The sequence below is a fragment of the Talpa occidentalis genome, unplaced genomic scaffold, assembly GCF_014898055.3.
Source record: "Talpa occidentalis isolate TD23 unplaced genomic scaffold, MPIMG_talOcc4v2.1 talOcc4.16, whole genome shotgun sequence".
NCBI lineage: Eukaryota > Metazoa > Chordata > Mammalia > Eulipotyphla > Talpidae > Talpa > Talpa occidentalis.
This window is the reverse complement of record NW_023601653.1, coordinates 80,807,831-80,833,391: the sequence shown is the minus strand read 5'-3', so window position 1 is coordinate 80,833,391 and position 25,561 is coordinate 80,807,831. Positions and strand designations below refer to the sequence as shown.

General features: G+C 33.9%; 3 protein-coding genes across 3 annotated transcripts; all 3 read right to left on the bottom strand.

Moving 5' to 3' along the window:
• Nucleotides 1-2,686: 2,686 nt before the first annotated feature.
• Nucleotides 2,687-3,625, bottom strand: LOC119248455 (olfactory receptor 6C2-like). The gene has a single exon (XM_037515411.1). The coding sequence runs from the start codon at nt 3,623-3,625 to the stop codon at nt 2,687-2,689; it is 939 nt and encodes a 312-aa protein (XP_037371308.1).
• A 5,811-nt stretch (nt 3,626-9,436) lies between these two features.
• LOC119248454 (olfactory receptor 6C2-like) lies at nt 9,437-10,375 on the bottom strand. Its single transcript, XM_037515410.1, has one exon. It carries the CDS (start codon nt 10,373-10,375, stop codon nt 9,437-9,439), a length of 939 nt encoding a protein of 312 aa, XP_037371307.1.
• Nucleotides 10,376-17,312: 6,937 nt separating this feature from the next.
• LOC119248453 (olfactory receptor 6C2-like) lies at nt 17,313-18,251 on the bottom strand. Its single transcript, XM_037515409.1, has one exon. The coding sequence runs from the start codon at nt 18,249-18,251 to the stop codon at nt 17,313-17,315; it is 939 nt and encodes a 312-aa protein (XP_037371306.1).
• Between the last annotated feature and the right edge of the window lie 7,310 nt (nt 18,252-25,561).

Genomic DNA, 25,561 nt, shown 5'->3' with positions numbered 1-25,561 from the left:
ACTTAATATCTAGCGCAATTTATTTCTAGAGTTTCACAGCAATATTTCTTCTGAGATCAATAAGATATTACATACTTTTAGGATTTGACTTACAATAAATTGTATTTAAGATTTAAAAAAAATTTTCATAATGTACATTATGCTAGAAACAGTGTGGTGAAAGAGGAACTCTCTTATTTTACTGGTGGGAATGCAAACTAGTCTAGCAATTATGGAAAGGTGTGGAGGTTCCTGAAATCATTAAAAATGGATCTACCATATGATCCTGCAAATCCACTCATATGAATCTACCAAAATAACACAAAACACCATTTAAATGAAGCCTACTACCCATGTTTATTGCAACACCATTTAAAATAATCAAGATATGCAAACAACCTAAATGCCCCAAAGCAGATGAATGAATTTACAATATGTGAGATACACACAAAATGGAATACTACTCAATGATCAAAAAAGATGTGATCGTAAATGGAGTGATTTTCTTAATTCTTTCTCTTCCAGTTAAATATAACTATAAAAAAAGAAATGCTCATGAAAATCCTTCATATTGAAGTGATAGGGTTTAGTTTATGATACCATTTGCAGTATAGGCATATAAGATCCAAACTTTTCACATGTACTTTGTTACACCACACCGGAAGAGTAGGACTTATTGATTGCAGCTTGAGGATGTTTGACTGGTATATTGTGAATCCCTAAAATAAGTCTCATGGGCTATGAGAAATTTAATCTGACTGGGCTATGAACTAATATGAAAAAAAAATGTTTTAGATCTTAAGGAAAATTTAAAAGTCATTTTTTTCTGTTCTTGTCAGTGCTTGATCAATTTCACCAAATGTTTACTTGTGGATGAGAAATTCAATTTGTGTCACTGCCTTTTGCTTTGTTACCGAAAGCTTGTTTCACTTGTTTGTTCCTCAGGTATAAGTTAAGATATTCATCGAAAGGGTAAAGATGGAGTGAATATGGATACCTATTCATTAAGGTCCACATTTTGTTTGGCAGAAGGATTGATATATATGATAATACACTTGCCATAAATGATAGAGACGACAAGTGAAAAAAATTTTTTCTTTGCTGTGCAGAGGAGAATCTTAAAATTGCCTCCACAATATACATGTAGGAGAGAAAGACACGTGCTGTGTGAGCATGAATATCAACAAGCTTTGTTTTAAGAAGACTGAAGGGATTATTCTCTACTTAATCTACAACAGGTGTACTGGGATAAAACAAATTAACAGATGAAATTATCTTTTGTGACCTTAGTTTAAAGTTATTAATTTGATGTATAATTAACAATGAAAATAGAACAAAGCAATAGGGACAGTGTCCTAGGGGACTGGAAGATAGAGCACAGGTACCCATTAAAATAAACTGAGCATCATCAGATCTTGAAATTGTTCTGAAATAATTATTGTTTTATTTCAATTTATAAATAATAGTTTGTGAATCAGACAAAAGAATTTTTTAGATGTTTGTCAGCCATTCATTCTTAATTTATTAATTGGGTTGTTCTTGGACTTTCCCAATCTTAAATATTGGAGTGTTGGCTTTGTCCTTTGTTTTTAGTGAAATGTTCATACACTATGGATAATTATACATGTTAGTCCTATATATTTTATTTTTGTGTATCATTGAATGTAGTCTATGACATTTGATGTGCTTGTTAGTCAAGCTATATCTAAGTTTTGCTTTATAGTTTCTAAACTTGCTTCCATTAGAAAGATTTTAATCAAAGCTTATATAAAACCATTTATTTATATTGGGTAGACTTTTCCTGTAAAAGAGCAGATACAGAGCATTTCTGGCTTTTGATTCATGGGATCTTTATTAAATGAGTCTGCTCTGACATTAGAATTAGCCATGGAAAATACACAAATATTTGACACTGGACATGTTCTAATAAAACTTTATTTACAACTATCTACTGGTGGCTGGATTTTCCCCTCAGGCCTCAATTATCTGACTCTTGCTCTAAACTGTGGTCTATACCCTTGAGGCATTCTTTCGCATTCTCCCCAATATTCAGTGAGATCTGGGACTTCAGGGGATATTGACAAGGTGTCTTCACTTTGCTTGGCTCAAAACTCCAAGGTCACAGACAACTTGACCTCTGCACCTCTGTTGAGCTCTCAGCACTCTAGCTGGTAACCTTGACCACTTTTGCCCTACATGTGTTTTTGCATATTTCAGATATTTAATTTTTGACTTTGGTTATCATACATTTATTTTACTTGATATGCTTAGTTTAAGATCTTATATTAAAGCTTGTTTTATCAACACCCTAATACTAAGATGAACTATTTCTGATATTTCAACTGTTTCTCTTAGCATATTTACATATTTAAAATAAAAGCTATTGTTATCAAAGCTATTGTTTCAAATATTTCCGGGCAACTTAGATAACATATTTGATATGTTATACAGTTTCTTTTTGAATAATATATATGCTTAATGTTTGGATGAGGGAAGATTTTGATTTCTAGAAATAAATAATCATGCTTTTAAAAATAGGAACACTTTGATTAAGATTAAAGAGAGAAAGAAATTATTTAATCTAAATAGGTTCTCAAATCAAGATTCAAATATTACAATATTAACCTACTTAGGTGGTGGTGCCTTTCAAAACAATGTTAAAGAATACTTTCTGCTTTTCATTTGATTGTTCCAATTCCATGTGCTCTTACTTCTTTAAAATAAATGCAATTTTTTTTATTGTGTCATTGAAAGCTTGTTTCACTTGCTTGTTCCTCAAAGTATAAATGAAGGGGTTCAGCAGAGGTGCAACAGATGTCACAAGCACAGATACTCTTTTGTTAATTTCGACCTGTTCTTTGGCTGAAGGCTTGATGTAGATGAAGATACAGCTGCCGTAGGTGATGGAAACAACAATCATGTGAGAAGAACAGGTGGAAAAAGCTTTCTTTCTCTGTGAAGCGGAAGGGAATCCTAGGATAGTCCTGATGATATAGATGTAGGAAAGAGCCACTGCTATCAGTGTGACGATGAATATCAACACTGCACAGAAAATGACCACCAGCTCTATGGACGAGGTATCTGAGCATGAAATTTTAAAAAGAGGAGAGGCATCACAGCCAAAATGATCAATGGCATTGGAGTCACAGAATTCTAGCTGGAGGCTCATGCCATATGGTGTGAGGATGATTATCAATGCAGAGAGCCAGCAGCAGACAATGAGGATGGTGCAGACTCTGGTGTTCATGATGGTCACATAATGCAGGGGCTTGCAGATGGCCACATAGCGGTCATAGGACATGGCTGCCAGGAGAAAAAATTCTGTGTCCCCGAAAAGTGCAACAAAAAAGATTTGACCAAAACAAGCATTATAAGTAATGGTATTATCTCCAGTTGATAAAATATACAAGTATCTGGGAACGCAGACTGTAGTGAATGCAATTTCTAAGAAGGAGAAATTTCGGAGGAAAAAATACATAGGTGTCTTGAGTTGGGAATCTATTAGGGAAAGAATGATAATTGTCAGGTTTCCAGTTATGGTTAATATGTATGTCAGAAGTAAGAAGACAAAAACCAGCACTTGCAGCTGTGGGTCATCTGTAAGTCCCAGCAAGACGAATGTTGTTATTGATGTGCGATTTCTCATTATAAGCGCGATGTTTTATTCACTCTGCCTGTAAACAGGCAGTAAGGAATTATCTAAACAAGAGGAATAATATAAAAGAGACATCAATAAAATAGAAAATTGAAACAGCGAGAAAATTAATGGTCAAATGTGGATTCATTTTCTTTCTTTTTTTTTAAATTTCTTCCATTTGTTTTTTTTTTTTGAGCTAATGTGGATTCATTTTCTGCTTTCATTAAACTAGTGTTTTGGTAAATTTCAACAACGATTTGTGTTAAAAAAAAACCTCAATAAAATGAGTATGGAATGAATAGGGAACATACCTCAATAAAGATTACACAGACATATACAGAGCCCACATCACGCTCATTGGTGAAAATGTGATAGTTTTTGCATTAGGTCAGGAACATAACAAGATGGCTTCTCTCACCACTGTCATTCAATACAGAGTTGGGGCCCTATTCAAAGTACTAGGTTAACAAAGAAAAGGAGTTATCAAATTATAAAGGGAAAAATAAAATTATCACTTTGTATGATATCAGATAGCAGGATCATGTACACAGAATTTCAAATTCTCCAGAAAGAGGTGTAAGAAATAGTGTAACTACATTACAGAGGGAGGCTACAAAATTAATATACAAAATTCTATTGCATTTCTATATCCAAACAATAAATGGCAGAAAGAGAAATCAGAAAAAATGCCATTTACAATCATATCAGAAAGAATTACATAACTTGGAATGTATTTAATCAAATAGTTTAAAGACCTGTATGTTATTGATCACATGACATTGTTGAAGGAAATGAAGAAGACACAAAGAAATGATGAGCTAGCCCATGCTCATGGTTTGCAAAAATTAATATCTTTAAATTGACCATATTACATAAAGCAACATGCAAATTCAATGTAATTCCCATCAAATGTGAATCACATTCTTCAAAGAATTAGAACATGAAATCACAGAATTTATTTGAAATGGCAAAAACAATCTTGAGAAGTAAGAAAAAAAATGGAGACATCCTACTACCTAAGTTCAAATAAGTATTGGAATAAAAACAGACATACAGACCAGTGGAACAGAAATGAGAACCCAGACAAAAACCTACACATGTACTGAGAGTGAGTTTATGATAATGGAGCAGAAGCATAAATTGGAACAAGTAAAATATCTTCAATAAATGGTACTGGCAAAAGTGGACAAATAGAAAAGAATAAAACCAGCGACTATCTTGTATTGTACACAAAGTTAATTTGAAATGGATTAAAGACTTGGTTGTAACAACTGAAGTCAGAAAATACAGACAAGAAAACAAAACTGATAGAGCCCTTGATATTGGCCTTAGAGATGCCTTTATGCAAGCAAAAGCAAAAAATAAAGAAATGGGATTACATGAAACTAAAACGCCTCTGCACAGTGAAAGAAAACATTATCAAAATAAAAATGAATTCTATTGGATGGAAGAAGATATATGCACATGTACATGCAGCATGGGGTTAATAGCCGAAGTATTCAACGAAGTCACACAACTCAAGAACACAAATACTGAACAAGACAGTGGAAAACTGGTCAGAGGATCTGAATGGACATGTCTCCAAACTGCTGGCTGACAGACACAAGAATAGACATTCTTGATGGTGTACTATGAGGGAAATGCAACTTGGAAGAACAAGACGTCACCTCCAGCATGTGAGAATGATCATTTTTCAAGAGAAAAAAAGTGGAGCTGGACACTTCATCAGCTCTGCTGTCCACACTCCACACTCCACTTAAATAATTTCTCATGTGGACAATGTGGAAAAAAGGGACTCTAAAAACATAAATGTAAGCTCCATTAGATATAGGCTAATGATGATTTCCATTGTCTAATATTTACCTCCACATTTTTCTAGGAGTCCCTTAAGTGTGTGGAAGTGCTATTTTGGTTTTTACAGATAAAATATAGGGCACTCTACTTTGACTGTAGTCTAGTTAGATTAGAATTAGCACCTTTTTTTGGATGGTGTGTTATTAGATGGCTAGTTTCAAACAAAGCTGCCCCTGAATTCCTTCTTTCATGGTCTTGGATGGAATCTATACAACAAAGGCAGCATTTAGAAACACTTTTGTCCTACCAGTTAATATCAAAAAGTGCCTCCAATGTTTCTGATAAAATAATATATTTCAAATGTAATTTACTATTTGGTTTAACAGACTTTAGATGTCAAAATCACTTACTTATGCTTTTAAAAAGGTCAGATTAAAAAAAAATGAAAAATTAGACCAAATTGCATTGGGGAGATAAATATCTAGATTGTGTGTGTTGACAGTGGGAGCAGTAGATGCTGCATTATCTTCCCACCAAATTTGACTATTTAATTGCCCACATAACTTCACCAATTCAGAGAACATGGGGAGAGAACCCCGCATTTGCTTCCATGTTTAATATTCTTGAAAAAGAAATGACATTCAAGAAATTAATTTCTTGTATTCTTTAGAGCTATCCAAATTAAACACACATGTAAGTATAAATTCATGTTTATATGTAAATATATAAGTTTATATATATTATATATACATAAGAGTATAATAAGAAATAGTTTGTTTTTCCAAATTTCAGAATAAAAATTGAATTGAGAAATATGAAATACTTACTCTTCAGTCTCTCATCAGGCTTTAGTTTTTGTTTTATCCACACAGATCCTTATTGAATCTCACCATTTATCAAGAATTCTTAACAGTAACATGGACACAATCTAGTCATACTCTCAACTTTCACTCAAAGGTAGCAATGGAAATGCATGCACAATCTATCACTATCTCAATTTCTATATTCCTATGTCTAACTTTTATCATAAATTGCCATGTCAGTTAAAGTTAAAATGGCAATTATTTCTGCACAATCTGAATAAACAAATAGAAGGAAAACTTGCAAACAGGCAGAGGAAAAACAGAAATTTCTGATTCTTGAAAAGTTGATCTGATCCAACAATTTTAGCTTTGATTTCCTTAAATAGTTCACCACAGATATGACTGAGCATGCTTTATATGGTCAACTGTCAACTAAGTTAAAAAAAAATGTCCTAGGAGCCCCTGTTTAAAAGTCACTACTGGGTGTAATTAAAATTAATATAGAAAACATGTTTGTAAATGAGAGAACTTGCCCTTGGCCAACAGATTGATATCAATGATTATACACTTGCCATAAATGATAGAGACAACAAGTGAAAAAATTTTTTTGCTTTGCTATGCAGAGGGGAATCTTAAAATTGCCTGCACAATGTACATATAGGAGAGAAAGACACGTGCTGTGTGAGCATGAATGTCAACAAGCTTTGTTTTAAGAAGACTGAAGGGATTATTCCCTACTTAATCTACAACAGGTGTACTGGGATAAAACAAATTAACAGATGAAATTATCTTTTGTGACCTTAGTTTAAAGTTATTAATTTGGGCCTCCCCAGTGGCGCAGCAGTTGAGCGCTGTGTTGCGAAGCTGCCCACAGCCTCTGCAGCGCCGGTTCGATCCCCGGCTGCTCCCCGGCCACCAGAGGAGGGTCCCGCATGGCTCTCCTGCTGCCCGATGCTCCCCTCAGCAGTTTGCTTCGGTCCTTCTGCCTGTTCTGCTCCCGCTCTGGCTCTGGTGAATTCTCTCACCCTCCCACGCTTCTGACTGTACCCAGTGCTTGTATAAATACATAAATAAATCTTTAAAAAAATAAAGTTATTAATTTGATGTATAATTAACAATGAAAATAGAACAAAGCAATAGGGACAGCGTCCTAGGGGACTGGAAGATAGAGCATTGGTACCCATTAAAGTAAACTGAGCATCATCAGATCTTGAAATTGTTCTGAAATAATTATTGTTTTATTTCAATTTATAAATAATAGTTTGTGAATCAGACAAAAGAATTTTTTAGATGTTTGTCAGCCATTCATTCTTAATTTATTAATTGGGTTGTTCTTGGACTTTCCCAATCTTAAATATTGGAGTGTTGGCTTTGTCCTTTGTTTTTAGTGAAATGTTCATACACTATGGATAATTATACATGTTAGTCCTATATATTTTATTTTTGTGTATCATTGAATGTAGTCTATGACATTTGATGTTAGTCAGTCTTGAGTTACATCTAAGTTTTGCTTTATAGTTTCTAAATTTGCTTCCTTTAGAAAAATTTTAATCAAACCTTTTAATCAAACATTATATCTATATTTTCTTCTAGAAACTTTAGGTTTTGATTTATTTGTATCTATAGCTTTCATTATTTGCACAATATTTGACCATAGGGTCATTAAATCTACAAATTCCTACACATGATTAGCGAGCTATTCCAACACTATTTATTAATAACATTGTACTATTTGTCCTGATATTAGATAATATCTTTGATATCTTCCTAAATTTTTTTCTTAATTTTTCTTGTTCTTTTGTACATACATGTGGTTAAAATTTCAGCATTCATGTCCAATGTGTAAAGACTGAAGTGGGTAGACTTTTTCTGTAAAAGAGCAGATAGAAAGCATGTCTGGATTTTGATTCATGGGATCTTTATTAAATGAGTCTGCTCTGACATTAGAATTAGCCATGGAAAATACACAAATATTTGACACTGGACATGTTCTAATAAAACTTTATTTACAACTATCCACTGGTGGCTGGATTTTACCCTCAGGCCTCAATTATCTGACTCTTGCTCTAAACTGTGGTCCATAGCCTTGATGTATTCCTTAGCATTCTCCCCAATGTTCAGTGAGATCTGGGACTTCAGGGAATATTGACAAGGTGTCTTCACTTTGCTTGGCTCAAAACTCCAAGGTCACAGACAGCCTGACCTCTGCACCTCTGTTGAGCTCTCAGCACTGTAGCTGGTACCCTTAGCACACTTGCCCTCCCTGTGGAACATCAGACTCCCAGTCATGGCTGCATGGGGATCTCCTGCCCTGTCCTAGTTCAGTCTGGCATTGGGCTGAGGATACTAACTTTGTTACCTGATCTGATCTTTGCAAACACATCTCAGAGGCACAATCATGTTGCTCTTTATCTCTAGGTCATAGCATGAATTGAGCTAAAAAATTGTGGACTAATTTTCTGAAATTCTCTTTTTCAGAGGGATTATTTTGAATTACTCATTGTCTTTTCCTCATATAGTTGATTCCGTTTTGTGCTAATTAAATGCAGGAAACAGACTACAACAAATTGGTTTGACAGAGGGAAAAATACTCTTGTTATTTTAAATATTGCTTTATTTTTATTGTGTGTATGCATGAACATATGAATGCTAGCCTGCTATTGTCAAGTAGCTGTGGTCTAATTTTTTTCTTGCCTTGAAATAATGTATTTTTTATGTGTATTTGCTTCCTCATCTCAGGTATTTATTTTCTGACTTTGGCTACATGTATTTATTTTACTGTTATGCTTATTTCAAGTTCTTATCTTAAAGTTTGTTTGACCAACACCTTAAAACGAAGATGAACTACTTCTTTTATATTTCTGGTGTTTCTTTCAGCATATTTATGTATTAAAACAAAGGAATTTATCAAAGCCGTCAAAAATTTCTTGGAAATCATAGATACTATATTTAACATTTTATATAGTAACCTTTTGAATAATATAAGCTACCCTTTGTGTTGGATAAGGCACGATTTTGGTTCCTGCTAATAAATTCTTATGCTGTCTCAGGAGAAGTACTTTTATTGAGATTAGAGAGAGAAAGAAATTTATTTAATCCAGAAAGATTCACAAATGAAGATTGAAGAGATCAAGAGAATATTAACTAAACTGTTTGGGATTTGCAAAAAATGTTGAAGTATAAATCTCTCCTTTTCTTTTGATTGTTCCAATTCCATGTGCTCTTACTTGTTTAAAATAAATGCAATTTTTTTAATTGTGTCTTTGAAAGCTTGTTTCACTTGCTTGTTCCTCAAAGTATAAATGAAGGGGTTCAGCAGAGGAGCAACAGATGTCGTAAGCACAGATACGCCTTTGTTAATTTCCACCTGCTCTTTGGCTGAAGGCTTGATGTAGATGAAGATACAGCTGCCGTAGGTGATGGAAACAACAATCATGTGAGAAGAACAGGTGGAAAAAGCTTTCTTTCTCTGTGAAGCGGAAGGGAATCCTAGGATAGTCCTGATGATATAGATGTAGGAAAGAGCCACTGCTATCAGTGTGACGATGAATATCAACACTGCACAGAAAATGACCACCACCTCTATGGACGAGGTATCTGAGCATGAAATTTTAAAAAGAGGAGAGGCATCACAGCCAAAATGATCGATGGCATTGGAGTCACAGAATTCTAGCTGGAGGCCCATGCCAAGTGGTGTGAGGATGATTATTAATGCAGAGAGCCAGCAGCAGACAATGAGGATGGTGCAGACTCTGGTGTTCATGATGGTCACATAATGCAGGGGCTTGCAGATGGCCACGTAGCGGTCATAGGACATGGCTGCCAGGAGAAAAAATTCTGTGGCCGCTAAAAGTACAATAAAAAATAATTGACTGATACAGGCATTATAAGTAATGGTATTATCTCCAGTTGATAAAATATACAAGTATCTGGGAACGCAGACTGTAGTGAATGCAATTTCTAAGAAGGAGAAATTTCGGAGAAAAAAATACATAGGTGTCTTGAGTTGGGGATCTATTAGGGAAAGAATGATAATTGCCAGGTTTCCAGTTATGCTTAATATGTATGTCAGAAATAAGAAGACAAAAACCAGCACTTGCAGCTGTGGGTCCTCTGTAAGTCCCAGTAAGATGAACGTTGTTATTGATGTGCGATTTCTCATTATAAGATCAATGTTTTAGTTAGTCTGCCTGTAAAAATCAACCAGGGAATATTTAAAGAGGCGGCAGAAAAGAAAAGGAAATATCTAGACAGTTGAAAACTGAAAAACAAGAGAGAAGATTAAGAAGTCAAAATGGATTTTTTTTTTCTGCTTTAATTAAAATAGCATTTGGTATGTTTCAACATTCATTTGTGATTAAAAAAACTTAATAAAATGAGTATGGAAGGAACTTGGGAACATACCTCAACTTAATAAAGTTTATATATTAAAAACACACAGACCACATCATACTCAATGGTGAACAATTTTGCCTCAGGTTGTGAACAGGCCTCTCAGCACTGTCATTCAATACAGTGTTGGAAATTCTATTCACAGCAACTGTATTAGCAAAAAAGGAGTCATCCAAATTATAAGGAAGAAGAAATACTATCACTTTGCAGATAGCATGATAATATACACCAAATTTCAAAGACTGACATAGAGTAACATAATGTAATTTGAGAGGAGAAATAAAATCATCATAAATGGTGCTGCTATAAGAAGATATACATATGACCACAATCAGAAGTAAATTTGTAATAGATCATAAAGCTAGAAAAACAACCAGTGTTTTAAAGCTGAAAAGGAGAGTCATATACTAGGATAAGATATTTGTAAGGGCCTCCCTGGTGGCGCAAGGGGGTAGGCACTGCACTATGAAGCAATCTGCAACCTCTGCAGCACGGTTTGATCCCCCCAGGGAGAAAAACACATGGCACAGCAGACCTCTCCTGTCTTGCCTGCTGCTCCCCTCAGCAGTGTATTTCAGTCCGTCTGCCTGTTCTGCTCCCCACTCTGTCTCTGGTGAATCCTCTCACCCCCCCCACCCGCATCTCTGAGCCTGTACCCCAGGTCTTGTATGCATAAATAAATAAATCTTAAAAAAAAGATATTTGTAAAACAAAAACTACCAATGGTGATGTATTTACTATAAACACACAGGCAAAATAAATATAGCTGAATTCTTGCTTGCTAAATACATGCTATATGCAGATGATAAAGGTATGTAACATATACATGAACAGGATATGTGTATATGTAACATAAAAACATGCAATTACTAATGAAAACACAAACATCCCCCCCAAAAGATCTCAAAGCTCTGACGAGAGCCTTCACAAAGGATGGCGCACGAGTGGACATTCATTCTTGAAAGATTCTCAACATTGCTTGAATTGAAAACTAAAGGGAAAAATGAAATGAAACCTAAAAGGAAATAAATTATTTGTAAACATTTATTGGAATAATAAAAATTAAGTTTACTCAATAGCAAGTGTGGGAGAATATGAGGCAATTGAAAGGTTCATCCATTGCTGGTGGAGATAAAGTGTAACTGGGTGATTAAAAAACAAGTTAAACTCATGCCATTTGCAGCAACGTGGATGAAGCTGGAGGGGATTATGTTTAGTGAAATAAGACAGAAGGAGAAAGACAAGCACTAGATGGTGTCACTTACATGTGGGATATAGAGAAACTAAGCAAAGTGTCAGATAAAAGCGAACTCAAAAATTAAGTCTTCACAGTTGAGTGTAAAACTGATGCAGTCAGCAGGAGGGAGGCAGAGAACCCAGCAGGAAGGGAGCACAGTTTTGGAGTCGAATTAGTGTGTCCAGCTGGACACTTCATCAGCTCTGCTGGCCACACGCCACAGGACTTTTCACTTAAATAATTTCTGATATGGACAGTGTGAAAAAACAGGTGTATCCAAAAAATAAGTATAAGGCAATGAGGTTTTAAAAAGTTGTAGATATATTCCAATGATGATTCCCATTGTATTATATTTACCTCCACATTTACTAGAAGTCCCTTACGAGTGTGGAAGTGCTATTTTGATTTTATAGATAATATATAGGACAAGCTACTTTGACAACAGTCAAAGCATGTATTTAGCATGTATTTCAGATTAGAATTAACACCTTCTATTGGATGGTGTTTTAATAGATGGCTAGTTTCAAATAAAGCTGCCCTTGATTTCCTTCTTTGTCAAATGGTCTTGGATGGAATCTACACAGCAATGCAGCATTTCTAGATACTATCAGAGAGGACAAACACTGATACTGCTTCATGCAAAAAAATTGTTGAAATGCTGTCACCCCATGTGATTCTGCAGATCCACACTTGAAATATCTGTAATAGCCTATGTGAGAAACAGGATTATTTATCACCACAATCCACCTTCCTTCCTTCTTACAGTCATATTCTCTTCATTCCCTATTAAAATCTGTAGCAAAAACTCCCAGCAGGCCTTGGTGTTATCTGAGGATGCAAAAAACCCCTTTTGTCCTACCAGTTAATATCAAAAAGTACCTCAAGTGATTCTTATAAAAATATATATATTTCAAGTGTAATTTACTATTTTGCTTAACAGTGTTTAGATGTCTGATGAAATAAATATTTGACATTCTGTGTGTGTGTGACAGTGGGAGCAGTAGATGCTGCATTATATTCCCACCAGATTTGACTATTTAATTGCCCACTTCACCAATTCAGAAAACATGTGGAGAGAACCCCTCATTTGCTTCCATGTTTAATATTCTTGAAAAAGAGATGACATTCAAGAAATTAATTTCTTGTATGCTAACGAGTGATCCAAATTAAACACATGCAAAAATATAAATGTGTGTTAATATATAAACGTATGTATTTATATATATATTTATACACAGTTAGGGAGGTGATAGGAAATAGTCTGTTTCTCTAAATTTCAGAATAAAAAATTGATTGGAGAAATATGGAAATACTTACTCTTCAGTCTCTCACCAGGCTTTAGTTTTTGTTTTATCCACACAGATCCTTAATGAATCTCACCATTAAACAAGAATCTTAGTAGTAACTTGTATGTAATCTAGTCATACTCTCAACTTTCATTCAAAGTAGCAGTGGAAATGCATGCACAAGCTTTATCAGTTTTCATATTCCTGTCTAATGTTTATCATAAATTGCCATATCAGTTAGTGTTAAAATGGCAATTGTTTCGGCATAATCTATATAAAAATATAGAAGGAAACTAGTAGTCAGGCGGAGGCAAAGCAGAAATTTTCTGATTCTTGAGAAATTGATAATCTGATACAACAGTTTTTACTGTGATTCCCTTCAATATGTCACCACAGATATGACTGAGTAAGCTTTATATGGTCAATTGTCAGCTACATTTTAAAAAGTGTCCTTGGTGACCCTGTTTCAAAGTCCCTAACGGGTGCAAATTAAAAATAATACAGGAAACCAAAACAAAAGCTAACTAATGCACCTAGGAATTGGGACAATGTACTTGGAGACTAGAAGACGTATTAATAACACCAAGGTCAAAATGTATTATCAGTGTGCTAATCTATGTTAAAATAGTGATCCTAGTAGTAATTTGCTCTTTGTTCACATAATTTATATTTTGTATATTGTTAGCGATAGACATTTGTTCAAAACTTTTTGATAATTTTTGCCTTACGAACTACCACCCTTTTGCTGTTTTGAATAAGAATTTTCTAATATGTTTGCAAATATTCATGCTATTAAGTACATGAATATCTTGTATCTTAAAAATCCACTTGCATGATTTACTATTTAAATTTAATACAATTAATGTTTTTGATATAGAAAAAGTTAGGTTAATACATATAAAATATATTTGTGTTTTGTTTTATTTCTGAAGCTATTGTCATTGTTTGAGATCATATATACTTATATATGTATTTATGTTTATGTATTTATTTATATAACTGATCATATATTTATTTATATGACTTTGCAACAATTAATGACTTACACTGTTTACATTAACACTTTCTCCCTCTCTGGTCAGATTTAAATGTTTTCATAAACTACATTATGCTGGTGATGATGTGTTAAAAATTGAATTCTCTTTGGGCCTCCCTGGTGGCGCAGCAGGTTGAGCACAGCTCTGTGAGGTTGTCTGTGTCTCTACAGCACCGGTTCCATTCCCGGCTCTCCAGAGAGATTCCCACATGGCACAGCAGACCTCTCCTGTCACGCCCGCTGCTCCCCTCAGCAGTGTATTTTTGGTCCTTCTGCCTGTTCTGCTCCCCACTGTGTCTCTGGTGAATCCTCTCACCCTCCTGTGCTTCTGGCCTGCACCCCAGTGCTTGTAAAAATAAATAAATCTTAAAAAAAATGAATTCTCTTCTACTGTTGGTGGGAATGTAAAGTAGTCTGGCTACTATGGAAAGCTGTGTGGAGATTCCTCAGCACTAAAGAAATGGACATACCCTATGACCAAACCTAGGAATCTACCCAAAGGATACAAAAACACAATGAAAGAAATCTGCACTTCTGTGCTTTATTGCATTACTATTTACAATAGCTAAGATATGGAAACAGCATAAATGCCCCAAGCAGATGTATAGATCAAGAATATGGTATAAATACAACATAGAATACTACTCAGTGGTCAAAAAACAGAAACTCATGCCATGAGGCAGCAAGGATGGAGCTGGAAGGGATTATGTAAGCAAAATAAGTCAGGAGAAGAAAAATAAATATCAGATATTTCCCTTACATGTGGAATATAGAGAACCCACCAAAGTGTCAGGAAAAACAAGAGATGACAAAACTTGCAAGCTGATATAGATCTGAGGTATAAAGCAGGGCTGGGGGTAGCAGAGGGTCCAAACAGGAGAGGGAAGAGCACAAGGGACTGTGGTCATGGTTCATGGGTGCCATGATGGTGGGAGACCTAAAGGATGACAGAAGAGGGAAGAAATCCAATATTATCCAAAAATGAACAAGATTAAGAAAATAAATAAATTAATTAAAGAAATTAAAAAGAGAAAGCATTCCCTCAAGTCTTTCTGTTTGCTTGAAACACTAAAATGACATTAGAAGCGAGGGAGGCCGTAATGTGGCAGGAGGAGACAGCACAGACTAATCCAAGAAAGTTAGAAGCAGCCTGGGTTCTTGGTGACTGCTACTCAGACAAAACCATTTTTTCAGTTCATTAATCATTCATTCTTAACTTATTAATGGGGCTGTTCTTGGACTTTGACAATTTTAAATATTGGCACGTTGGCTTGCTCTGTATGCTTCTAATGAAATGTTCATATGCTATCAAATATTATACATGTTAGGCGTATATACCTTATTTTTGTGTATCACTGAATGTAGTCTCTGACATTTGGTGTGTTAGTCAGTCTTGAGTTACATCAGTTTTGCTTTATAGTTTCTAAATTTGCTTTCCTTAGAAAACCTTTAATCACACTTTATAAGACATTTATTTTTTATATTATTTATATTTTTTAGTCATGTTAGTTTTTAATTTATTTGTATCTTTCATTATTTGTACAATAATGGCCATTGGCACATTCAATCTAAAATTTCCTACACATGATAAGTCAGCTATTCCAACACAATTTATTATTAATGATAAGGTTTTATTAGACCTGATGTTAAATAATAACTTTAATACTTTCTTGATTTTTTCTTTGTTTTCTAGTTCTTTTGCTCATATATATATTTAAAATTTCATATCTATAGCATTGCTTCTGTTCAGTGTGTAAAGACAGAAGTGAGTAGACATTTTTTGTAAAAGAGCAGATAGAAAACATTTCTGGCTTTTGGTTCATGAGATCTTTATTAAATGAGTCAATTCTGACATTAAAAGCAACCACGGGAAATATACAGATATGTGAGAGTGGACACGTTCCAATAAAACTTCATTTGCAACAACCAGTGGTGGCTGGATTTTACCCTCAGGCCTCAGTTATCTGACTCTTGCTCTAAACTGTGGTCCATACCCTTGAGGTATTCCTCAGCATTCCCCCCAATGTTCAGTGAGATCTGGGACTTCAGGGGATATTGACAAGGTGTCTTCACTTTGCTTGGCTCAAAACTCCAAGGTCACAGACAACTTGACCTCTGCACCTCTGTTGAGCTCTCAGCACTGTAGCTGGTAACCTTGAGCACACTTGCCCTCCCTGTGGAACATCAGACCCCCAGTCATGGCTGCATGGGGATCTCCTGCCCTGTCCTAGTTCAGTCTGGCATTGGGCCAAGGATACTAACTTTGTTACCTGATCTGATCTTTGCAAACATATCTCAGAGGCACAATCAGGTTGCTCTTTATCTCTTGGTCATAGTGTGAACTGAGCATAAAATACTATGGACTCAGTTTCTCAATTTCCCCTTTTTCAAAATACTGAATGGATCCACTCATTGTGAAATGTTTCCTCATGTAATTGATTCAGTTTTATGATAATTAATTGCAGAAAACATGCTATAAAACAAGTAGCTCTGATAGAGACAGAAAAAAAGCCTCCTGTTATTTTAAATATTTCTTTTTTTGTTCATGTGTGTGTACGCATGCATGAGTGCTTGCTTGCCATTATTGTCAAGGAGCTTTGGTCTAAATTTTTAGGTTTCTTGAAATAATATCTTTTCTATATCATATTTGTTTCCACATTTTAGGTATTTATTTTCTGACATTGGTCTTCCTATATTTAATTTTACTCGATGTGCTAAGTTTAAGTTTTATCTTAAAATTTGCATATTCAGCACCCTTAATACAAGATGAACTTTTATATTTCAAATATTTCTTTTAGCATATTTACATATTTAATATAAAAGAGTTTATCAAAACTCTTTTTTCAAAAATTTTCCAGGAATCATAGATACTATATTAGCATGTTATACCATTTATTTTTGAAGAATATTTGTTTGGTATTGGATAAGGGGAGGTAGTGAATCCTAGAAAAATATTCTAATGCTATTCTCAGGAGAAACCATTTTGATTGCGATTAAGTGGAAAAGAATTATTTAATCTAAACAGGTTCACAAATCAAGCTTCAAAGGATCATGAGCTTATAAACCTGACTAACGTAATGTGTCTTTCAAAAAAACTGTTAAAGGATAATCTCTCATTTTCATTTGATTGTTTCAATTCCATGTGCTCTTACTTGTTTAAAATAAATGCAATTTTTTTTATTGTGTCTTTGAAAGCTTGTTTCACTTGCTTGTTCCTCAAAGTATAAATGAAGGGGTTCAGCAGAGGAGCAACAGATGTGGTAAGCACGGACACTCCTTTGTTAATTTCCACCTGCTCTTTGGCTGAAGGCTTGATGTAGATGAAGATACAGCTGCCGTACGTGATGGAAACAACAATCATGTGAGAAGAACAGGTGGAAAAAGCTTTCTTTCTCTGTGAAGCAGAAGGGAATCCTAGGATAGTCCTGATGATATATATGTAGGAAAGAGCAACTTCTATCAGCGTGCTGATGAATATCAGCACTGCACAGAAAATGACCACCACCTCTGTGGACGAGGTATCCGAGCATGAAATTTTAAAAAGAGGAGAAGCATCACAGCCAAAATGATCGATGGCATTGGAGTCACAGAATTCTAGCTGGAGGCCCATTCCAAATGGAATGAGAACAATGATCAATGCAGAGAGCCAGCAGCAGACCACGAGGATGGTGCAGACTCTGGTGTTCATGATGGTCACATAATGCAGGGGCTTGCAGATGGCCACATAGCGGTCATAGGACATGGCTGCCAGGAGAAAAAATTCTGTGGCTGCTGAAAGTATAATAAAAAATATTTGACTGAAGCAAGCATTATAAGTAATGGTATTATCTCCAGTTGATAAACTATACAGGTATCTGGGGATGCAGGCTGTTGTGAATGCAATTTCTAAGAAGGAGAAATTTCGGAGAAAAAAATACATAGGTGTTTTGAGTTGGGAATCTATTAGGGAAAGAATGATAATTGTCAGGTTTCCAGTTATACTTAATATGTATGTCAGAAATAAGAAGACAAGAACCAGCACTTGCAGCTGTGGGTCCTCTGTAAGACCCAGCAAGACGAATGTTGTTATTGATGTGTGATTTCTCATTACAAGCTCCATGTTTTAGTTAGTCTGCCTGTAAAAAATCAACCAGGAATTATTTTAACAGGTAGAGAATATAAAATGGAAAATCAAGAAAATAGAAGATTGAAAAACAAGTGAGAAGATTAATGAAGTTAAAAGCAGATTCGTGTTCTGCTTTTATTAAATAGTATTTAAGTGGCAACATACATTTATGTTAAAAAACACTTAATAAAATGAGTATGGATGGGAAAAATATAATATTTACCTCTACATTTTTCTAGAAGTCCTTTAAGTGTGTGGAGGTGCTATTTTGATATTAAGGAAAATATATATGATAAGCTACTTTATAATTTAGTTAGATTAGAATTAGTACCTTATTTTGGATGGTGTGTAATTAGATGACTAGTTTCAAACAAAGCTTTCACTGAATTTTTTCTTTGTCAAAATGGTCTGGACTGGAATCTATACAAAAAGCCAGAATTTAGAATTTCTAAATACTATCAGAGAGGCCAAACACTGACACAGGTTCATAAAAAATTGTTGAAATGCTGTTACCCCATATACTTCTGCAGATCCACACTTGAAATATCTGTAATAATGATGTGATAAGCAGGATTGTTTATCACCACAACCTACCTTCCTTTCTTCTTACAGTCATATTCTCATCATTCCCTATTGTAATCTGTATCAAAAAGTCCCTGCAGACCTTACAAAACAAGGCTGCAAAACAACCCTTTTGTCCTAGTTAACATCAAAATGTGCTTCAAATGATTCTGATAATATATTTCAAGTGTTATTTACTATTCAGTTTTACAGAACTTCAATGTCAAAAATTACTTATGCTTTTTTTTTGTTTTCGTTTTTCATTAAGGTAATGTTGGTTTACATCATTGTTTGTATTTTGGAAGTATAGGATCCCCCCTTTTGGTGGTGTTACCATAGCGCTCTGACCACCTAAGCCCCATAGACATACTTATGCTTTTTATTTATTTATTTTTTTTATTTTTTTTTTTTTTCGTTTAAAGACAGAGGCTTTTATTATAGGAAAGACATATTTAAAAAATATTGAAATTTCAGGGAAAATGTTAAACAAACTACAAAAGAAAAAAATAAGTTCCCTGATTCTTCCAGTATCATTTAAATAGTTATAATAATGTAAAGATTGTTTATTGTTTTAACAAAATAACTATATTCAAAAGAATTTAACATGCTTGCTTCAGAAAGGGGAACATGAAGAAGGGGAAAGTGGGGTAGGAGAGGATGATTGTTTTTTTTTTTTTTTTTATAATAAATTTTATTTTTATATTCCCCATACAATTGCAACCCCCTTATTTTGACCCCAATCCCTCCCCTCCCGCCCCCTACCCCCCATAGAGTGTCTCTGGTTCATAGTTTTTTGTTGATTTTGATTTTCATGAAAGTCATCTTCTAATTCAGCATACCATTGATGTTTATGGACTGCTGGGATTTTCTTTTTTTTTTTTTTTTTTAAATATTAAATTTTATTTTTATATTCCCCCATACAATTGCAAACGCCCCATTCTGACCCCAATCCTTCCCCTCCCGCCCCCCACCCCCCAAAAAGTGTCTCTGGTTCATAGTTTTTTGTTGATTTTGATTTTCACTTTCTTATATTCATTTTCCTGGTCCCTTATTTAAGTTTTCTAGATTCCTGCTATGAGTGAGACCATCCGGTATTTTTCTTTTTCTTTTTGGCTTATTTCGCTGAGCATGATCCCTTCCAGTGCCATCCATGTTGCTGCAAATTGCATGTGTTTATCTTTTTTGAATGCTGAGTAATATTCCATGGTATATATGTACCACATCTTCTTGATCCAGTCATCTATTTTTGGGCATTTGGGTTGTTTCCAAAGCTTAGCTATTGTAAACAGTGCTGCTATAAACATAGGAGTGCAGGTGCTCTTTGGAATTGATGTTTCTGTGTCCTTTGGGTAAATACCTAGGAGTGGAATTGCTGGATCATATGGAAGCTCTATGTTTAGTAGGTATGCTTTTTAAAGGAAAAGGTTTAAAAAAATGAAAAATCAAGCCAAATTTCATTCAGTTGAGGAGATAAATATTTGAGAGTCTGTGTGTGTGTTTGTTGGGAGGAAAGGATGTCTGGGTTGCCCTGTAACATTTGACAGTGGGAGCAGTAGCCGCTGTGTTACATGCCCACCAGATTGATTATTCAATTGCCCACCTGCTTCACCAGTTCAGAGAACATGTGCAGAGAACCCCGCATTTGCGTCTACGTCTTATATTCTTGAAAAAGCAATAACATTCAAGAAATGAATCTGCTGTATCAGTATGAACTATTCAAATTAAACATACACATATTTATAAATGTGTTTCTATGTAAGTATGTATGTATATATATATATTTACATATACTTAGGAGTAGGATAGGAAATAATTAGTTTTTCCAAATACAGATAATGATTTAAGAAATGTGAATATACTTACAGTTCAGTCTCTCATCAGGCCTCCGTTTTGTTTTATCCCCACAGATTCTTAATGAATCTCACCACCACACAAGAATTCATAGTAGTAACATAGATAGAATCTCGTCATACTCTCAACTTTCACTCAGGGTAGCAGTGGAAATGCATGCACAAGTTTTATCAATTTTTATATTCCTATGTCTAAAATTCATCATGAATTGCCATGTCAGTTAAAGTTAAAAAGGCAATTATTTCTGTTTCATCTGGATGGAGACAGAGATGGAAAACTTGCAAACAGGCAGGGGAAATCCAGAAATTCTTTTTGATTCTTGAAAGCCTGATGATGTGATCCAATAATTTTAGCGTGACACCCTTTAACATTTCACCACAGAGATGTTTGAAGATGCTTTATGTAGTCAACTGTCAACTAAGTTTTAAAGAAAGTGTCCTTGGTGACCCTGTTTCAAAATCCTAGCGGGTGCAAATTAAAATTAACACAGAAAACCAAAACAAAAGCTAACTAATGCACCTAGGAATTGGGACAATGTCCTTGGAGAAGTGTGAATAGCACCAAGGTCAAGATGTATTATCAGTGTCAAGACAATGATCCTAATAATAGTTTCCTCTTTGGTCACTTTAATTCATATTTTGTTGATTGCTGATGATATGCATTTGTTCAAATTTTTTTTTGGTAATTTTGTCTTGCTTATGAGCTGAATACTGCTATCCTTTCACTGTTTTCAAATAAGAGATTCCTTATAATTTTCTAAGATGTTTGCATATGCTCATGCTATTAAGTATATGAAAGTCTTATATTTTAAAAATACTATTTTGTGATTTGTTATTAAATTTAACACAATTAATGGTGTTAATATAGAAAAATTTTGGTTAATACATATAAAATATATTTGTGTTTTGTTTTATTTCTGAAGCTATTGCCATTATTTGAGAGGTTTTACATCCTGATCTTATATATTTACTTACATAATATTGCAATAATTTATGACTTACATTTTTAACATTAATGTCTTCTCTGTTTTGGGGCAGATTTAAATGTTGCAGAAAACACATCTACAAGTGTTCACTTATAATCTAAGTGTTAAGCCTGTTTTTCTTGCACAACTCACCTTCTACAGTTGTCCATTTACCATTTTATAAAAAAATGGATATTTCCCCTCTCTTTAATTTTTACAAATTATTGTGATACATAAACCTCATTTATTAAAATCTATGTGGTACCAAAGGGTCTATTCACATTATGACGTCAGTGAAGCTCCCTTTATTCAAAACAACTTAAATAACTGCAGTTCTTCTTTTAAAAAAGTATTTCCTATGCAATTTTATTTTATTTTTTTCAAATTGTTTTTATTTAATAAAATGAATACCAGGTTTGGGTTTCAATGATCTTCTGAACTGTCTTTTTTTATTCCTATTTCATATCCGTTTGCACTAGTTGTTCTAACTTCTTCCACTACATTTTTGTTTGTTCTTCTTTTTCCACTTCCATAAGGTGAGAGGTAAGGTGTTTTATTTGATCTCTATCTTATATCTTGATGTGGGTCTATATTGCCACATACTTCCTTCTTACTACTGTTTTTATTCTGTTGTGTAGGTGGTGATTGGTTATGTCTTTATATTCATTTGTCGCTAAGTATTTTGTAAAATTTCTTCTTTGATTTCCTCATTTATCCAGTGGTTGTTCAGTAGTGTGTTGCTCAGTCTCCATATGTTAAATGCTTATATCAACAAGTCAAGCAACAATATGTGTTGTTGAGAATGTGGATTAAAAGAAACCATCTAACACTGTTGATGGGAATGCAAACTCGTACAACCCTTCTGGAAAACAATGTGGAGGTTCCTCAAATTACTAAAAACCTTATATTTAATGTAGGTATGTGTACTTTCATATTATGAATAATTGTTTCATGTGTAGAAGAATTAGCAGAGTACTTCATGCATACTAAGTGTTCAATATATGATAGGTGTTATAATAATTAGTAATAAGTAAAAAAAAAGTTATAATTAGGTGCACATTCCCAAATTACTGAGGTAAATATTCATTCTCAAATCATAATGTAAGATACTTCCCTAGCTCAGTTGACTAGGTGGTCTCATGATGTCAAAATGTAATGTGGAAGCTTTATTTTTTAAAGTTTGTATTTATTTTATTTTGTGATGGGGATACTTTTAACATTTATTTCTTCATTTGTATATTATATATGTGTGTTCCTTGAATTTACTTTATTCTTATGGCTAAATAATATTTTAATGTGAAATTTTTCTTTCATCTTCAAAAAAATTCTCAAAGTACATGTATATGTGTGTATGTATATATATGTATATAAAATAATAAACACAAACATGCTGTTCTTCTAGTGATAGATTCACATACTGAGGGGAAAATAAAAGTCTCAAAAGAAATTCCCTTGGTTTCTTGGGACATATTAACAAACCCCCAAATAATCTGCTAGCTTGCAATGTTTATATTATTGTCTTGAAATGATTAATTTTAAAGGAAACAACTCTAACTTTATAACATCACACTTGAAATTATAAGTGTATTTTTAATACACTTCTAGGATCTTTTGAATATTTTTTCTTCTTTTGTTTTTCTCCCTAGAGACACTATCCCCTTAGATTTGCTGTAAAGAAGCAAACACTCCTTTCATATAATTTAAAACTGCCAACATTTCCCAAGTTTCAAGCTAATCATCTCAGTTATGATGATCTTTCTTAATGTTTCTGATGTGGGATTAGTTGGTAACACATATTTTAATTATATGGCATCAAAAAAGAAAGCTTTGTGATTCAAAAGCATAGGTACTATTTAATATTAAGATATATGTGAGAGTGAAGGAAAATTATGTTTCTAAAATCATTACACTTTAGCCCTTTCTTTGAATTAACTTAAAAGATTACTTGAAATTAATTTATCTGCCTACAGACTTAAATATTGTTTTCCAGTGAGAATGTCTGCCTTTCTTTATGATCGATCCTTAATCTGGACCTAAGAGGAAAAAGATACCAATAGACTTACAAATGGTAAGTAAAATAGTGGTGTTATTTTAATTTTAATTTTTAATAATTACAAACATCTCCTAATTTGCATATGTATAACTTCATTTGCAAAAGAATATTTTGTTAAGAATTCTACAGGAAACTCTAGAGTATCTGTTGCATTTACTCTAAACATACTGTGGGAAAAAGCAGTTTCTGCATTGCTAATAGTATAGTGATTAGATCAGACCCTGCACTCCAGAATTGTGGAGGGAACCATGGTCATTCTATTATACTCTAGATATAGAGAATTTGAACAGCTCCAGATGTTAATCAAACATAAGGCTGAAAGGTATTTTCCTGGACAATTGTCTTCACATGTTTTAGTTCATTGCTAGAAACAGAAAAATATCTTTTTTGAAATTGCTATTTTGAAATTGCTATCTTTTTGAAATTGCTATTGCTGATAAACACTGGGCAATGATAGCTCAATGTTGATAATTATTGATTGCAAAAATCTGTACTTGTTACAGAACAAACACCTGATTTGTGGTTTTGAGATTACTCTGATAACCACAATGAGCATAAAGGAATGCTTGATGTATTTTGCAGGAAAAGTAGAAGTTAGAACAAAGACAGATTTTTAAAATTTATTGTTATTGAAGTAACATTATTTTATATCCTTGCTGAGGATTTCCCGCCTTAGGTGTAGTCACCATAGAACTTCCACCATGAAAACACTCATATTCCTCTGCTATAGTCCACTGTATTCCTAACCCTTCCACATTCCCCTGATTTCTCCCTATTCCTGCTCCCTCCCCCTCTGAAAGCCAAATATCTATTGCTAAATTTCTAGGGTTGGTTTTAAAGTTTATTTTTTTATTTCATAAATTTTTTTACATCATTTTTCATTTTTGCACAATGTATGCATTTTCATCTTGGTTATAGCCCCCAAACAGTTCCCACCCCCCTTGTTTTGATCCTACTCCCTTATCCCCCCACCCCATAGTGTGTCTCGGTTTATAGTTGCTTGTTGATTTAAATATATCTTACCTTATGTAAATAAGATATATTAGTTTTTTGAATCCACCAATAGTTTATTTTTTTGCTTTTATGGAATAAAAGCAAAAGATTAGGGAAGCTTGAAAGAAAACATGTTATTGGATGGTTTCTTTTGGTAGGTGTTTTTAAGGATAACTAATTTTTTTAATGAACACATAAATGTCCTATAGTTTAATTTTTCACTTAAAGAGTACTTTATTTTTAATTAACATTGTTAGTACATTTTCAGAAATGATATTTGCATGTCCATATGTTGTCATTGTAAAGTTTGGGTCAATTCATATAAAACATTTGTAACAAATATATTTATAATGTTTTTAAGGAGACTGTGTATTCAAAATGTAATTTTATTAATGGATAACATTATTTAAATTTTTTTATTTAAATTTTTTACCTTTTTTTCTTTAAAATGAGGTACATTCGTTAGAGCACCATATCTTAGGGTATAAGTTCACACCTCTTTGGATGTCTGTTGCCACACCACCAAGGCGCCAGTGATTCTCCACCCAGTTCATTGGGCTCCTCCACCATTTGCTTACATTCACCTGCCTCCTCCGGCAGCCTCAATTCTACATATTACAAAGATTTATTCTGGCTTGGTTAATAATTATTTGTAATTATATATGTCTTTTCCCCCACAAATGTATATTTTTCTTTTTCAGAGGTCTGTCTCTTTTATTGATTTTTTCAAATAAACACTTAAAAATAGGAAGTTTAGTTTCATTATCTTGCATTATCAGTAGTATGTATCTAAAGAATATATTAGCTACAGTTTTCAATGGAATGAATCAGCCCTGTTTGAATCACTGTGATTTTTTATAGAAATCTGAA

Coding starts and splice junctions, on each gene's coding strand:
- LOC119248455 (XM_037515411.1), bottom strand. CDS start 3,625: ATGAGAAATCGCACATCAATAACAACATTCGTCTTGCTGGGACTTACA.
- LOC119248454 (XM_037515410.1), bottom strand. CDS start 10,375: ATGAGAAATCGCACATCAATAACAACGTTCATCTTACTGGGACTTACA.
- LOC119248453 (XM_037515409.1), bottom strand. CDS start 18,251: ATGAGAAATCACACATCAATAACAACATTCGTCTTGCTGGGTCTTACA.